Source organism: Manihot esculenta, chromosome 17 (genome assembly GCF_001659605.2).
Source record: "Manihot esculenta cultivar AM560-2 chromosome 17, M.esculenta_v8, whole genome shotgun sequence".
Classification (NCBI taxonomy): Eukaryota; Viridiplantae; Streptophyta; class Magnoliopsida; order Malpighiales; family Euphorbiaceae; genus Manihot; species Manihot esculenta.
In genome coordinates, this window is record NC_035177.2 from 33,499,622 (window position 1) to 33,514,816 (window position 15,195).

The 15,195-nt window shown below is 37.4% G+C and overlaps 2 protein-coding genes across 9 annotated transcripts; one reads left to right on the forward strand and one right to left on the reverse strand.

Annotated features, from left to right (window-relative positions):
* Positions 1 to 676: 676 nt before the first annotated feature.
* On the forward strand, positions 677 to 4,014 carry LOC110605504 (type IV inositol polyphosphate 5-phosphatase 7). Of its 3 annotated transcripts, none has more exons than XM_021744108.2 (7): positions 687 to 1,232; positions 1,314 to 1,419; positions 1,517 to 1,627; positions 1,729 to 2,328; positions 2,836 to 3,099; positions 3,231 to 3,420; positions 3,583 to 4,014. In XM_021744108.2, the coding sequence occupies exons 1-7, from the start codon at positions 1,130 to 1,132 to the stop codon at positions 3,673 to 3,675; spliced, it is 1,467 nt and encodes a 488-aa protein (XP_021599800.1). In that variant the 5' UTR covers positions 687 to 1,129; the 3' UTR covers positions 3,676 to 4,014. The 3 variants fall into 3 exon arrangements, with proteins under 3 accessions (XP_021599802.1, XP_021599800.1, XP_021599801.1); XM_021744109.2 differs by having other exon boundaries at positions 689 to 1,232; positions 1,332 to 1,419; XM_021744110.2 differs by lacking the exon at positions 3,583 to 4,014 and having other exon boundaries at positions 677 to 1,232; positions 3,189 to 3,331.
* LOC110605505 lies at positions 1,229 to 9,302 on the reverse strand. 6 transcript variants are annotated; one of them, XM_043952358.1, is made up of 10 exons: positions 9,173 to 9,302; positions 8,528 to 8,697; positions 8,337 to 8,396; positions 8,190 to 8,209; positions 7,987 to 8,031; positions 5,579 to 5,640; positions 4,826 to 4,971; positions 4,584 to 4,672; positions 4,296 to 4,433; positions 1,229 to 1,722 (listed from the first exon to the last, which is right to left on the reverse strand). In XM_043952358.1, the coding sequence occupies exons 2-10, from the start codon at positions 8,555 to 8,557 to the stop codon at positions 1,719 to 1,721; spliced, it is 594 nt and encodes a 197-aa protein (XP_043808293.1). In that variant the 5' UTR covers positions 8,558 to 8,697; positions 9,173 to 9,302; the 3' UTR covers positions 1,229 to 1,718. The 6 variants fall into 6 exon arrangements, with proteins under 6 accessions (XP_043808293.1, XP_043808294.1, XP_021599804.1 ...); XM_043952359.1 differs by lacking the exon at positions 9,173 to 9,302 and adding an exon at positions 8,796 to 9,166 and having other exon boundaries at positions 4,826 to 4,956; XM_021744112.2 differs by lacking the exon at positions 9,173 to 9,302 and adding an exon at positions 8,796 to 9,166 and having other exon boundaries at positions 4,826 to 4,962.
* Between the last annotated feature and the right edge of the window lie 5,893 nt (positions 9,303 to 15,195).

Sequence of the window (15,195 nt, forward strand, 5' to 3'; positions counted from 1 at the left end):
TATTAAGTATAGGTCTTATTTAATTTAAATGATTTATTCGCTGAAAAATTTTATTTTTTAAATAATAACTTCATTAAATTAGATAAATAAATTACTTGAAAGGTTTTTAATTTTTCAAAAAGTCAAAAAAATTGATAAGACTAAACAAATAAAATTGTAACACTGATGACTTAAAAGTTTATGAATTTAGTTACCAACCAAACAATATCAAATATATAAAAAATTCTAATAAATAAATCAGTATTTTAAGAAAGAAAATAAGCTAGAGTTGAGGATGGTTGAAAAAAGTAAGCAAACAAGATGCATTAAATTCAGACTTCATGATAATGAATCCTGTTAACATTGAGCAATCATGAGACTCACGAGAGTAAAAATTGCCCGAGAGTGACAAAACTTTTTGCACAAAATACAAGGAGCATAAACGTAGAATAGGTTTATGATGATCTGATTAAGTAACAAAGTTAAAATGCAAGACATGACGGAGTAGACCCATATGCATATCATATGTGCTAAGCTAGTCTAACCTATTTGGTCCAGCTTAGCTGTATCCATATAATATTAGATTGTTTTGACTTTGGACATGTAATAATAATAACAATAATAATAACTAATAATCATGTCATGTAAAAAAGAAAATCCACGGAACGTACGTGACCAGCACCACCCCGAAACCATCAACTAAATGATAGAACCTTGTGAGGCCTACATCTTTCTCACTTCCCTTGTGATTCATTGAATAAATTACACAATGAAATCTGGCAGGGAAGCTTCTTCCTCTCCTCTTGCTTCTTCTTCCTAGCTTTGACTATTACATGCCATTTTCTCTCAAACCTTTCTCTTTTCTTTGGATTCTCAGCTCAAGTAACTTATATGTTTTGGTTTTGGGCTTGTCTTTTTGTTTGAATCTCATCGATTTTCTTTTGGGCGATTAGTACTATGATTTTTCACACTGAAACTCACGCTTTGTGTGAACATTCATGTATGTGATTACAGTACCTGGAAGGTTAAACAAGTTTAATGCAAATTTGAAAAAGGTTTGAGAGGAATTGCACAAAGCAGATCTACTGCTCCTGCTCCATCTCGCTTGATCTTGTAATTTGTGGCATGGACTTGGTCTCTGTTGTGAGATATGTATAGCGAGAACCAGAAGTCCAAAACCAAGACATTTCATAAGTGGTTTACAAGAAAGAACAAGAGGGAAAAAGCACATGATCAGCTAAATGAAATTTCAGGTTCAACTTGCTTTGTTTTTCCTGCTCCTGCTAAAAACCATTTTTCTTCTTTTCTCAATTAAATTTGGTTTCGAATACAAGTCCCATGTTTTATTACAGATGATAGTGAAGATGAAGTTGATATTCTGGATGATGTTTATGTTCACTCATTGGAGACTGATCCATGCATTTCAACCAACGAGCTAAGGTGAGGATATGAATCTTCTCTTTACAAATTGTAGACCAAAATAGCGAGATAATTTGCTTAAGTACGCATCTCACAACTCTGTAAATGCATATGACAGAATCTTTGTTGGTACCTGGAATGTTGCCGGAAGGTCTCCAGTAGGAAGTCTAGCAGTAGATTTGGACGAGTGGTTAAATCTCAAGGATGCAGCTGATATGTATGTACTCGGGTATGTAATACTTCCAAAGGTCATCACAATTTGAATCCACGGTCTCCATGCAATCCTTTAGAAATGCCACTTGACAGTGAAAAAGCTTTCCTCACCTGCAGATTTCAAGAGATTGTACCATTAAAAACAAGAAACGTGATAGGAGCAGAGGACCCAACTGAAGCAACAAACTGGAACCTGCTTATAGGAAAAACACTTAATGATAAATATGGGTGCCCATGGTTAACCCCCATGACAGATCCAATCTCAAGCTACCACTATCACTATGACAAGATCTCCGATTCAGAAAGGAGGACAAGTGTAAGCGGTCATTCTGGGATTCAACAGTTAAGGACAGAAGATGAGAACTTGTATGGTGGCAGCAAGTACAAGCTAATGGCAAGCAAGAAGATGGTCGGAGTGTTCATAAGTGTATGGATGAAGAAGGAATTGCTTAGCAAGTACTATGTTTCAAATGTGAAGGTTAGCTCAGTGGCTTGTGGCATCATGGGTTATTTGGGGAACAAAGGTTCAGTTTCAGTTAGCATGTCTATAGAAGGAACAAGCTTTTGCTTTATTGCTGCCCATCTAGCTTCTGGAGAGAAAAAAGGTGATGAATGCAGAAGGAACCACCAAGTTACAGAGATTTTTAGGCGAACTTCTTTCCCTCGATCCTCTGAAGACGATTGTAATCCTCAACCTCTCACCATCTTAGGACATGAGTAAGTGATCCTCTTAGCAATTGACTTGCCCAATCCAAGGGAAAAAATGCTTGAATAGCAACATAATTATTCAATCATTCTAAGTTATCTAGTTTGGTGATTGTTACCAAGTTTTGATGTCAGAGAAATATAGATTTGATTTGTCTAAACAACAATGCTTGCCACTACAGTAACTAATAATGATAGAATATAATTCATAGGCTATAGGAGAACAGATTTTATAATTCAAGAAAGATTATTTTGATCGACAAGATCTAAAAAATAAAATCTAAAATCTTCTAATTTCCAAAGAAATGAGCACGATTACATGTTTCCATGAAAAAATTCTATTTTCTAACCAGGTGCTAAACTAGTTAAATTCCATAGTATATCTCTGTCAAATAAAAGCTGCAAGGGAAGGATGTGGAAAGTATCTAAATTATCTGAAGAGAGGGGCAATGAGAGCTAACATGTCTGCATTGAATGCAAATTCTATCTCCATTGAAATAAGTGTCATAAATTGTGCAGTAGGATATTCTGGTTTGGAGATCTCAACTATAGATTGTACTTGGAAGACAACTTGGCCAGATATTTGATAAAGAAACAAGACTGGAAAGCATTGCAAGAGTTTGATCAGCTTCGAAGAGAACTAGAAAATGGTGGAGTATTTCAAGGTTGGAGAGAGGGAAACATAGAATTTGCACCAACATACAAGTACTCTACATCAAATTGCAATAGGTATTCAGGCGGCTTGCCAAGTAGATCAGGAGAAAAGCAAAGAACTCCTGCATGGTATAGTCTAATACTATAAGCCAACTTGAGTACTCTTGCATAGTTTGAAAGTTTATCATTTAACTATATACATCGTCTTTACATTGTAGATTGTACAAGTACCTTGAGCATTGTTGTGAATCTGGTGGCAGGTGTGACAGAATTCTATGGTATGGAAAAGGAATCGAGCAGCTTTCATACTTCCGTAGTGAAAGCAAGTTCTCTGACCATCGTCCTGTTTCTGCACTATTTTCTATACCCGTGGAAGTCAAAAAGCCTACTAATCCAAGAATCTTTCCATTGCAGACCATTCTTCCAACCATAAAACCTCCCAGAAAAAGGGTAAGTTCTGGCATTATTTTTATACTTCATTTCTAAGGCTTTTTATATAGGGGTATTACTTCCAATTCTCGTATTTGCAAAAAAATAAAAATAAATAAATAATAATAATTATTGTGTGCATAAACTCAGCCGTGATGTTAATCAACATACTTGTTATTTCAGGAGCCAGGCAACAATAATGAAGAGACCAAATCAACATTGTCGTCATTAATGGCAAAAGATCTAATAGAAGCATCACCTACAAATATGCTATAGCTAAAGCAGAGTATAGGATATGCAGCTAGAGCTGGATTTTTCTGGAGATATGCCATTTCCTCACGATCTCCTTTCCTTCATTTTTGCCCCCTTTCCTTCGGGGTTTTAAAGGGAAATCTTATTAAAGAAAGCAAAGTTGATTTGATGAATGTGATCACATTCATCAATAACTAAATTATTTATGACACTTATTTCATTAAAGTGTGATTAATGTTGGATATACAACATGAAATTGTAGAAATAGTTTGACCATTTTGATTGGATCAAACATTGTTAAAGATACTGTGATGAAGCTTAAATGAATTATAAATGCCAAAATCAGTTGATGACTCTTTTTCACGTTTTTACTCTGGAAGTCTTTGATGGAACACGGCCTCATTATCATCATTCTCCAGAGTAATTGAGACACCAAATATCAGGTAAACACCATAAAAACAATGTAATCAGTTTAATAGTTTCTGTATTGAGTCCAAAGTCTTTGATAGAAATTTTCATAGAACACAGGGCCTTATTATCATCATTCTCCAATGTAATTGAGACCATACTGTCCAGCGAGTACAACTTATAGCACGTCCCTTAAGCAACATTCAAACAAAGCAATAGCAAACAGAATTACTTACAAGAGATGAATTTGCTCATCTGCCTGAAAAATTCCCCTCAGAGACTCTACATTATCTGTATGACAAATGGGACACACACACCTCTTCTGCAACTGCTCACCAAGAGAAGCATAAATTTGTCCCAATTTAGAAGTCTGCTTATTTCAAGTTAAAGAAATTTGTGGCAGTACTCACATGACACAACAACCCATGTTACTTGAAGAACCAATTCACAAAAATTAATCATAAATGCCAAAAAAACTGCATAGCTCAGGCCAGCCATTTTCAATACAAAATTTGTAAGGATATCTAATCAAATCCTGCAGTGCTTTTGTTTCTTTCATTATCACCTCCATCAAAGAAACCTTCCTCTGAAGATCCACATGTTCCTGCTGGACCTACAGGAAACCATAGATTGTTGTCCAAGAAAAGGTTTGATAAACTTACAATTAAATACAAAATTTATAACCATGTAACGACAATCAGAAAACATTTAAGCCTTTTGAAATTACACTTATACCAGTGTCCTTGTTGCATAACTAACTTCTTACCTGCTTTTGGAAACTCTGTGCTGCTAGGTATTCTTGTTCCTCTTTAGTTGTTTGAGAAACAACAAGAGCAAGCTCGTCCTCTAAAGTTCTTGAATCAGTTTCCATGGGTACCTCCATTAAAACTTTCTGATCTGCTTCTGAAATGTCTGCATTATTTCATTTTCATAACAAATATATTGAGGAAAGAAAAGAAGAAAAGTAACGATATCTATCCCTTTAAGGAATTGAAACTAAGAGGGAAAAAAAGGAAGAGATATGGCTATCCTATGGATTTATATATCAATCAACATTATAAATTCCTCACAATTTTACAACTTATACTAATAGTCTTTGCTCTCATAGAATATATATGCTTCCTTAATGACCGACAAATTTTCACAAATGAAAAATTTACAAAAAGCATTAATGATTGAACGTAGAATTGAAACCTAATTGATACATATAAACAATTGTAATCATAAATGAATTAATTCGTTTAATTCAAACATCTGTCTGGGTATCGATTTGGGATAAACTTGATCAGTGGACATATTTGTTTTTGCAAAGTTTATGATTATACTATTAATGATTTCATTTCTTTTCAAAAGTCAAGGCGCATTGATTATTATGCATCATACACTTAATGGTCTTAATCACAACTGAGGCCTTTAGAAGAAAAAATCCACAATTTAGTATCAAACACAAAACCAATAAACACCACGTAAATGATGTCAACAAAACTAACGAATGAAATAGTTTTACAATAGCCATTACCTTCTGCACTTCCAACGTTATTTGCTTCATGGAAGTTGGAAGCTATGCTGTCCTGGAAGTTCCTAAAGAGAAAAGTAAGAACAAATTAGTTGTTTTCCATTAGCAAGTACAGAGTGTACATGGCTAAAATCTAAAACAGCATGCTCATGGCAATAGTGTAACATCAGGGGGGCAAAGAAAATAGAACATACATATAAATCTGCTCAAAGGACTTTCTCATGACAAGATTAGCCGGCTGTAGTGGAAAATGTAATATCAAGTTGCTCATGTCAACATGTCATTCAGTATGGTTCAAGTTTGTGAACATTCATGTAGTTATAGTATGATATTTTTGGTGATTTATTCTGGACAAAGATAACAGTAGACAGGGGGAAAGAAAATTCTCTATGCCTTGCCCCTATTTACCCACTATCCATATGGCACCTCCTCTTATGGGTAGGTGGGGTCGGGGGTTGTAGATCCTTTCATCTGGCATAGAGAAACAATTCTACCTCCTATATTGCGTTACAAAAGATACTTGATTATGTCATGTTCACATTTCCTTGACGATAATAGCAACATCAGTAATCTACACAATAGCTGTGCGTGCTCTTACTTTTTCCTAGAATGCCTCGCTAGCTCAAATAAATACATAAATTACAATGCACTTTGTTACATATGAAGGAGCATAGAAATAAAAAAAATAATAAGAAGTGCAGGAATAGGTGTGAAAGCAAGAAAAGTTGACCAAAGGTAGCTAGCATTTACAGCAAAAATTAGTTAGAGGCAGTTACTAGATCTCTAATATGTAATTGGCAAAAATTAGTATAAAAAGGGCTGGAATAGCTCTGAAATTGTCATGCCAAAATATTATCAATAAAATTCTCATCCTTCTCTCCCTAAATTTATTCTATCTTCTCTCCCTATCTTTTCTCTGCTTCTTTCTCTTCATTTCCTATTCTTTCCTCTATATTCTCAGCAATAGTGAACAGCAGGGAACTGTTATGTTTTTAGAACACAATCACTGCCAACAACCTGAGATCTTCACGAAGATTGTTGGGATGATGAGCTAAGAAGTGATGCTAACATAAGTTTAAGTGCATAGGTGAAAATAATGCAGGTAATGCACCTCATAAATTCTTATTATGTATAGAAATATACCAGTGAACGTGAAAAGTGCTTTAAATTTCAGCACACACCAAAAGTTCTGTTCAAGCATCAGTAATATTAAAGGAATTTGACTTTATTACTTCATTCAAAAGCCTCAAATTACTGCGAAATATGAAATTAATTAAAACAACCATGTTCATGAAATTTATAATTCAAATTTGTTGCAAAGAAAATTGCAATGAGCCAGACCTCCAAAGATTAAATATAGTAATGGATGTGAAACCTTAGATAAATGTAATAAATGCTGCCTTTTTCTCAAGAGTAGAGAAGTACTAGGTTCCAGGAGACTGACCAATTTTATACACACGTCCAAAATTTTGGAGTTTTGAATTAAGTTAGGTAATACATAGGTGAATTGAACTTTATAAACATGCCTAACATTTTATCTTTTTGGATAAAATAACTTCCATGATACTGGCAACTGGCGAGTACCTTCGACAGTATCTTTAGAGATAAAGATAGGTTGAAAATATAAGAATACAAAAAACTTTATATATTATTTAGACCTCCCTACCTAATAAGTTAGTTCTTTTTTGTTGGGTCTCACAGTCATGGATCATGGATGATTTGAAGAAATTTGTACCGAAAATAACTATCCAATAGAGTACAGCTAAATTTAAAGGTGGAGAGAAATTCATATTATGGAACACTATTGTCATAAGAGAAGTACAAAGCAACAAAAACACATACATATATGTATATAGGTGGGTGAGAGAGGGAGAGAGAGTGAAAAGAAACCAAACATTGTAATGGGCAAGGAAGTTAATAATAAAAGACTGCATGGAAGTTTTACTCTAGAAATTAGATTAAATTCAGTATTTAATGGACATCTTATGCAATGAAAGCTGAATTAATAATATAATTTTTTATTGAATGATTCAGCTTCATGGCCATTTCTTTTTCTAATCAAAATTTCAAACTTACTTTTGAGTAGACCTACCAGCAGAACAACCTGAAAGAGTGTCTACTGCCTCCACAGAGCTTAAAAACCACGGAATTAGACTTTAACTCACTAGAAAATCTTCCTTCTACTAATTTTCAGTTTAAGCACAAGGTTGAGTCGATTAACAAATGTTGGGTTCACATAAGCCATTCATCTGCCTTGATGTAATTCCAGACAAGTTGTATGCATGTTGATGTCAACCAAAGCACAATCAAGTTATTTAGATATTTAGCAGAGTTATCTATGTGGTTTCAAGCACTCATGGACACAAACAGAAACTAGAGATTTGATTCATGTCTCAGCAAGTGACACCGACCTTATTCTGGTGTTAAGCTCGAACATCTGACAAATAAAGGTATCTCTGCATATACAGTAAGAATGCATCATAGGAGCAACATCAAATACAACCATTCCAATTTTTTCTTTTGAACTTCAATAGACATTTGCCTGTGCTCAGAAATAACAGAGTTGGAAAAGAAAGAAAGAGACAAAAAAGAAGAAAAAAAAAGGGTTCTTTACCGTGCGGTCCTTTCTTCATGCTTCGCATAATCGGGTTACAACAAAGTTCAAGTAAGAATTAGATACAGCTACGAAGTTTAAGCCATCATCAATTTAATAATAATAATAATAAACAATAGCCAGGAATAAAACAAGCATAGTCATCACCTGAAGACGCTCTACTTCCGATCCAGTGGAGGATATTTCATCTTGAATCTGAGAAATTCCCTGTACGTATTTTAAACTCGTTACATTTTGAAAAGTTGATAAAACGCCTGAATGAATTGATTGATATATAATCGAATTTACTTATACTGAAAACGAATTCGACCATAAGTGACACAATAATACAAGTAAACCTCTAGGGTGTGAATAGTAGCAATGTTCATAGCCAGTTCAACTTCGTAGCCTTTAAGATCTTGCTCGGTAGTTTCTTTGAACCGCTTTGATCCTTCGAGCTCCGCATTTGCCGCTTCAAGCTCAGATCGAAGCTCTTCAACTCTCTTCCTTAGGCCAACCACCCTTCTCTCTGCAAGTTTCCATACATAGTACAAAAACTTTAGCCAACGGTTGGTTTCCGAGAAACTTTTTTTTTTTTAAATCGAGTCTGTTGATTAATTGCCTAACTTGGTAAAACAGAGTAACAAGTCTCAAATCCAAAAGAAAGTCTCAAGGTGGATGTTCAATTCATTTCCTGCATTTTCTGTCAACATTCTGAGGATCCAGAAAATTGAACCTCGTTTCGGTTGCCAACAACAAAAGGAAGGAAACAAAAGACAGAGGTAAATTCAAAATACAGGCTTCATTTTTCATAATTTTCAAACATTAAAGTGGAGCATGCAGCGTTTGATTCAAGTACAATGAGGCTTGATTTTGGTAAACGAGAGAAAAGACGTGGATTTTTCTCGCCATCTCCTTCATTTTCTCGGGAACCAAACTTCAAAAAAAAATAAACAAATAAATAATAAGAATAACGAGGAGTAGGAGGAGAAGAGGTTTAAAACCTCCTTGTGATTTCTCGGAGGCGCAATCTCGAGTTAGGTTTAGGAGTTGCCTCTGTGGATCTATTCAGGCCATGGCTGCTCTGGAGCTTCCTGTTTGACTGTTCCCTCCTGCACAAATATTTGAATTTCCTTTTTATTTTTAAGGAATTTACTATTTATAGTCCTTAATTTGACTGTAATCATTTCAAATTCTGGTAGAAATAAAAATACTCTTTATATTTTATAAATATAATACTTATTTATTACTTAAAGTTCATTTTTAAAAATAATAATAAATAAAAATTTAAAAAATAATAATAAATAAAATTTGAAATTTATTGTTTATTAATCATTTATATTAAAATTAATATTTATTATTTAATCTATATAATATTAAAAATTTATTATTGATCTCTATATTTTAAAAAATATACCTTAAAAAAATTTTTATATTTTAAAAATTTTATTAGTTAATATTTTATCAATTTTAATTAGTAAATATTTTATTATTTAATATTTGTAATATAAAAAAATTATTAATTAATTATTTAATTTTATAAAAATATTTATGAGTTAAATTTTCGTATTAAAAATATTTTTTATTTTTTAAAAAATTTAATGGTTAAAATTAATTGAGAGATAAATCAGAAGATTTTTTAAATTTTAAAAATGTTTTAATATATTTTTTTAAATAGAATAATGAATGAATTTTTTGATATTAGAAAAATTAAATAATAATTTTTCTTAAAATTAATTTTAAATCCTTTAAAATTGATATTCAAAAATATCATTTTATTTTTACATAATTTATAAAAATTTAATTAATTTAGTGAAAATTATAGTTTTTTCTTCGTATACTATCAACTTTATATTGTTTTGCTAAAATTTAAAATTGTATTTTCTAACAAATGTAACCATACATTTGTAAGATTTGTTAAATTTAAGTATTTATTATTTATCTAGTTTCAAAAATAATATTTATTATTTATCTAATAAAAAATTACTTCTTATTATTGATGTTCTGAGATTCAGAAAGTAGGGTCTACAGTGGTCATGTAAGTTTAATAGAGAGGACAACGTTCCTTCCCTTTATCATTTTTCCTTTTTCCTTTTATCAACTAGTGACGTCTAACCATCTCTCTGCTATAGTGTCACCTGTCTCTGTCACTCAAATCCGTATATACGGATATGTCAAAGCCCCTCTTCATGCCAAGCGGCCATTTAATTCCCTCCAGCGCGCATACGGGTAGAGCTGCGAAGTGACCAGGCATGCTCTCCTTCCTTTGGTCACATCACCAGGCTGGGCCTCCTTTGGAAGGGTCCACGTGTGAGGTTTTTCCGGCCTGATTCCTCCATTGAGCTGAGACGCACTATCTGGGCTGGTTTACTTCAAGAAAGGCTTTGGTGGGCTTTAGGCTTGCCTTCCTTATTAGGGTCTGGCCTTGCCCCCAGGTATAGCAGGCCCTGTAACAGCCCGGTTACCGGACCATCACCGGCACTAGGATCCAGATCGACTTAAGGCCGCCTAGACCCGTAGTAAGCCTATCCTGAACTCAGTGTATCTGTTAAAATCCCATACATGATCCGACTGGACTATAACTGTTACAACTTGTCTGTAACACAACCAGACTTAACCTGTAAAACACTCTCTGGAGGTCCAATCATATGAACCAAAAGCTCAGACATACTAGTCTGAACTACCCCTCAGGGGCTAACCAGCGACGCTCTACCAAGTAACCTCCATGCACTATGCGCACTGCAGCATAGAACCCACTCTGTAAGGGTCAGCATATCATAAGTTAACTTGGTTACCATAGAGTCACAGGAATCAAACCTGATCTTCTCTAGTGGTCTACTCTGTGGATCACAGGAATCAAACCTGGTCTTTCCTCTGTATCTACTATATGTCACTGGGTTTTCGAAACACAACATAAAGTAAGTCTGGTCTGACTCATTTCTCATCAAGAAACTTAAAAACAGGATACATGTATATACCAAGGATTAACATACACTACTATAGGCAAAAGCACATTCTATCTCATATACAACTCAACTGACTATCTATTACATCTCTTTACAAATCTTTCTTTATATTTACATCATGTCCACACTATGCTATTACATATGCAATCCTTTAGCAACTCTGATGCTTCTACCCTTCCCAGCTACTCTGACCCTGCAAAACTGGGGTTAAGGGAAAGGGATGAGCTTCTAAAGCCCAGTGAGTAGAAACACTGAAAAACAGTTCATTCATACGCATTTACTATGAAAATGTATCACAACTCAAGCATCTCAATATATCTTGGATTAGACATGACCCCAAAACTCCCTTGACGGGCTATTGAAGTCGCCTTGGTCCAATCCCCACTAAGGTAGACATGACCCCAAAAATACCCTCTGTCAACACTGACCTGACACAATGACAGGAGCCGAAGCTTAGGCTATTGGAGTCGCCTGGGTCCACCTAATCTCTGATCACATAATATGCAATGCAACAACTTCGTGATTCTAATGCAAATCACCCTAATATAAATCATAGCATCCATGATGCATGAACTATGCTCATACAGTCTGTATCTTTTAATAAAAAGATTAAGTTTAGTTCTACTCACCTCTGCTCCTCTGGCAGAACTGTACTGACTCTGAAACTTCTAACACTGATGACCTCCTCGATCTCTCGGGTCCAATCCTGAATCCAATGGACTCGAATGAGGTGTCAACTATACTCTGAACAACTCTTAAACAATCCCCTATAAACCCCTCTGAACCTCTGAAAACCAGCACATAAAGCATGCAAAAGAAGGCTGGACAGGACATTTTCGGCGGCAGGTTCGGCGGCCGAATGTCCTGAACAGAGCCGAAACTCACATACTTTCGGCGGCCGAATCTCCTCTTTCGGCGGCCGAACCCTTTCGGGGGCATGGTTCGGGGGCCAAACCACACTCCAGAGACGAAAGTCTCTAACCTTCGGCGGCACCTTCGGCGGCCGAACCTTCCCTCCAGAGACGAAAGTCCAATCCTTCGGGGGCAGGATTAGGCAGCCGAAACCACCTCCTCAACACGTTCGGCGGCCGAACCCTCTTTCGGCGGCCGAAGCTGGGTTCTCCAGTTAGGCAGAACCTCGCTCACCTCATGCTCAACTTCCCCCAAACCTCACTCAACATGCATCTCAACACACATATCAAGCATATACTCAAAGATATGCACAAAGGGGTCCAAAACTAGCCTATAACCCCAAAAACAACTCAAACAACATACAAAGGCACAAAGGGTCCCTAAACCCTCACATGCACAACTCATGCAAAAACTCATGCATAACTCCCTTCTCCCTCCATAAAACGTGCTTAAAACATCATAACACATAAGGATCAACACATACCTCTTGAAGAACAAAGGCTGGTGTGATCCCAAACTTGAAGATATGGAGATCCAAGCTCCAAAAGTCTCCAAGCTCCACCTCCTTGCTCCAAGCTCACAACTCTTGAATTCAAGGAGAAAACTCATGAAAACCTTGAAAGATGTGAAGAGAAACCATGAAATCAACCCAAGGAAAGCATGAACTCACCTTAGCCCAAAAAGAGAGAGAAACCTCCTCTTTTTCCAGAGCAAGGAGCCCTTTATAGGTGGTCAACCGCCCCTCCTTCGGCAGCCTAACCTGCATGCGAAACCATGCAACGTTCGGCGGCCTAACTTGGAGTTCGGAAGCCAAACCTAAGGCACTTTCGGCGGCCGAACATTACCTTCGGCGGCCGAACCTGCATTTTGCCTCCTTAGTCTTTTCTCTTCAAAACTCATATCCTTTCTAACATAAAACCTTTAAACCACTTAAAACCATCTTAAAACCTTTGTTTTACCCTTAGGGAAGGCTCCTGACAACCTCGAATTCCACCGGACGGTAAGAATTCCGATGTCTGAACGAGCCGGGTATTACAATCTACCCCCCTTACAAAAACATTCGTCCCCGAATGTTCTTGCTCTAAAACATGCATACAGAAAAGAGACTCGGTAGTACTGGAGTGAAAACTCTCGGTCTTCCTAGCACAGTAAACACAACTGAGCTAAGCAGGTGAGATCTCCGGAGATCTCCCCCTCTCTAGGAGACACCTCCAGTACTACCACAACGTCTCTTACACAGCAACAGCTTTCGCTGCACACTCTGATCCTTGCCCTTCTCTCTTCATCTGTACTAAACCAGCTGCTCCTCTTCTGACTTCTCACGACTAACTCATACTAACTTGAACTCACTACAGGTAGTACCCGGATCTCAGATCTATCTAGGAAACACGACCAGCTCCTGCTAGCTGATCCAATAGATCATCAATCCTGAATGGGAATACCTGTCCCTGGTAGTGACCTTGTCCAACTGCTTACAGTCGCTACAAGCCTCAAGGATTCATCCTTCGTTTCCCGTAACTATTCTGGATCATTCCAGAGTGAGGTACTCGGTCGGATAAACCCTTATCTACCAAGTCTCACAACTGCTCTCTACTACTCGCTCAACTCTGCAGGTGCCATCATGTAGGGAAAGAAAGAAATGGTTCTGGGTCCAGACACCATTCCTATCCCAACTCTATCTCCCTGACAGATGATAAACCTGACAGCTCGTCTGGGCAGACGTCTAAGAACTCTCTCAACCACAGACACAGAGGCTGGTTCCCTAACCCAACTACTAAACTCTCTCACAGGAGCTAGAACCCTCTAACGACCTCTCCTGAGCAAACTCTGAGCCTGTAGGGCTGACATCAAACCTCTAGGCAATCTACTCTGTCCCTCCTAGGGACTACCTCTCGTCGATCCTAAACTGTGAGCCTCACTACCTTGGCTCTACTGACTCGGTAGCACTACGAGTAGCTAGCCACTCCATCACTAGAATGACATCGACCAGTCCAATCTAGAACCAAAAGGTCAGCTGGAAGGCATCCACTCGTTACATGCCCCGCCTCTGATGGATCATACTCGGGTCGGCTAACCCAAAGAGGTAACTCTCACTCTAAGCCTAGAAGTCATCAAACCCATCCTATCTGGCTCTCACAGCAACAGGAGTAGAAAAACAATAGGGTTCACAAAAACATGCCCATCAAAACACTCTAGAGTGAGCATACCTGGCACCACTGTGTTTGATGCGACTGCTTCCTGTTGAGCCTGGGTGAAGATCCTAGCCGAAGCTGACGGACCTTCTCTATGGAAACCTGAGGGATAAGAGGCTGACCCCCTTCCTCTGCCTCGACTACTGGTCTAATCCCAGACCGGACTCTAACCTCTCCTGAACTTACTCTTCTTTTTCTTCTCTTCCTTTCCTGCTCTTACTTTACTCTTACTCTTACTCTTCTCTTCTCTTAGGGGTTGCACTTAGAGATGAGAGATCACTCTCACTATACCTGGGGTTATAAAACCCGAGACCATAGCATCTCCTAGCACCTCTCTCAGTACCCTCTCTGGCACCCTAACCTCTAGCTACTATCGCTTCTCTGAACATCTCTCTCTGCTAACCTCGCTCATCAACTGACATCCTCTAGGGTCCAGTCCTCCTCTGACTGCATCAAAGACCTCCTAGGTCCTTTGATGTACCCTCTCGGCTGATGCTACACTATTGCACTCTTGGCAGAACAAGGGGAAAGTATCTATACCTTTCCTCTCAAGAGAAACTCCTGTCAATCTCATTCTGCCTGCGGAAAAAGAGCACACACACAGAAACCATAGCAGCATCTGGCCCATGCAGTTCCACACGAGTCCACCTCAACCATGGCACCACATAAACATAACATCATATGGGCATATCATCATGATATGATCCATGTGATAACACATGAACCCCATACACATGCAAAGCATCTCATCTCATGGATGAACTGGTCACCAATAGCCCTCTACATATCCATCTCATCGTTATGTCTAACTATGCCAGGGGCACTACAGTCTCGCCTGAACTGCTCTTACTCTGTGCCAGTGGCGACTAAGCCACACCTGGTCTGTTCTATCTCATACATCTCATCTCATGCATACTGAGGGCTAGAGGATCTTCCCAACAGGCATCCATAACATCA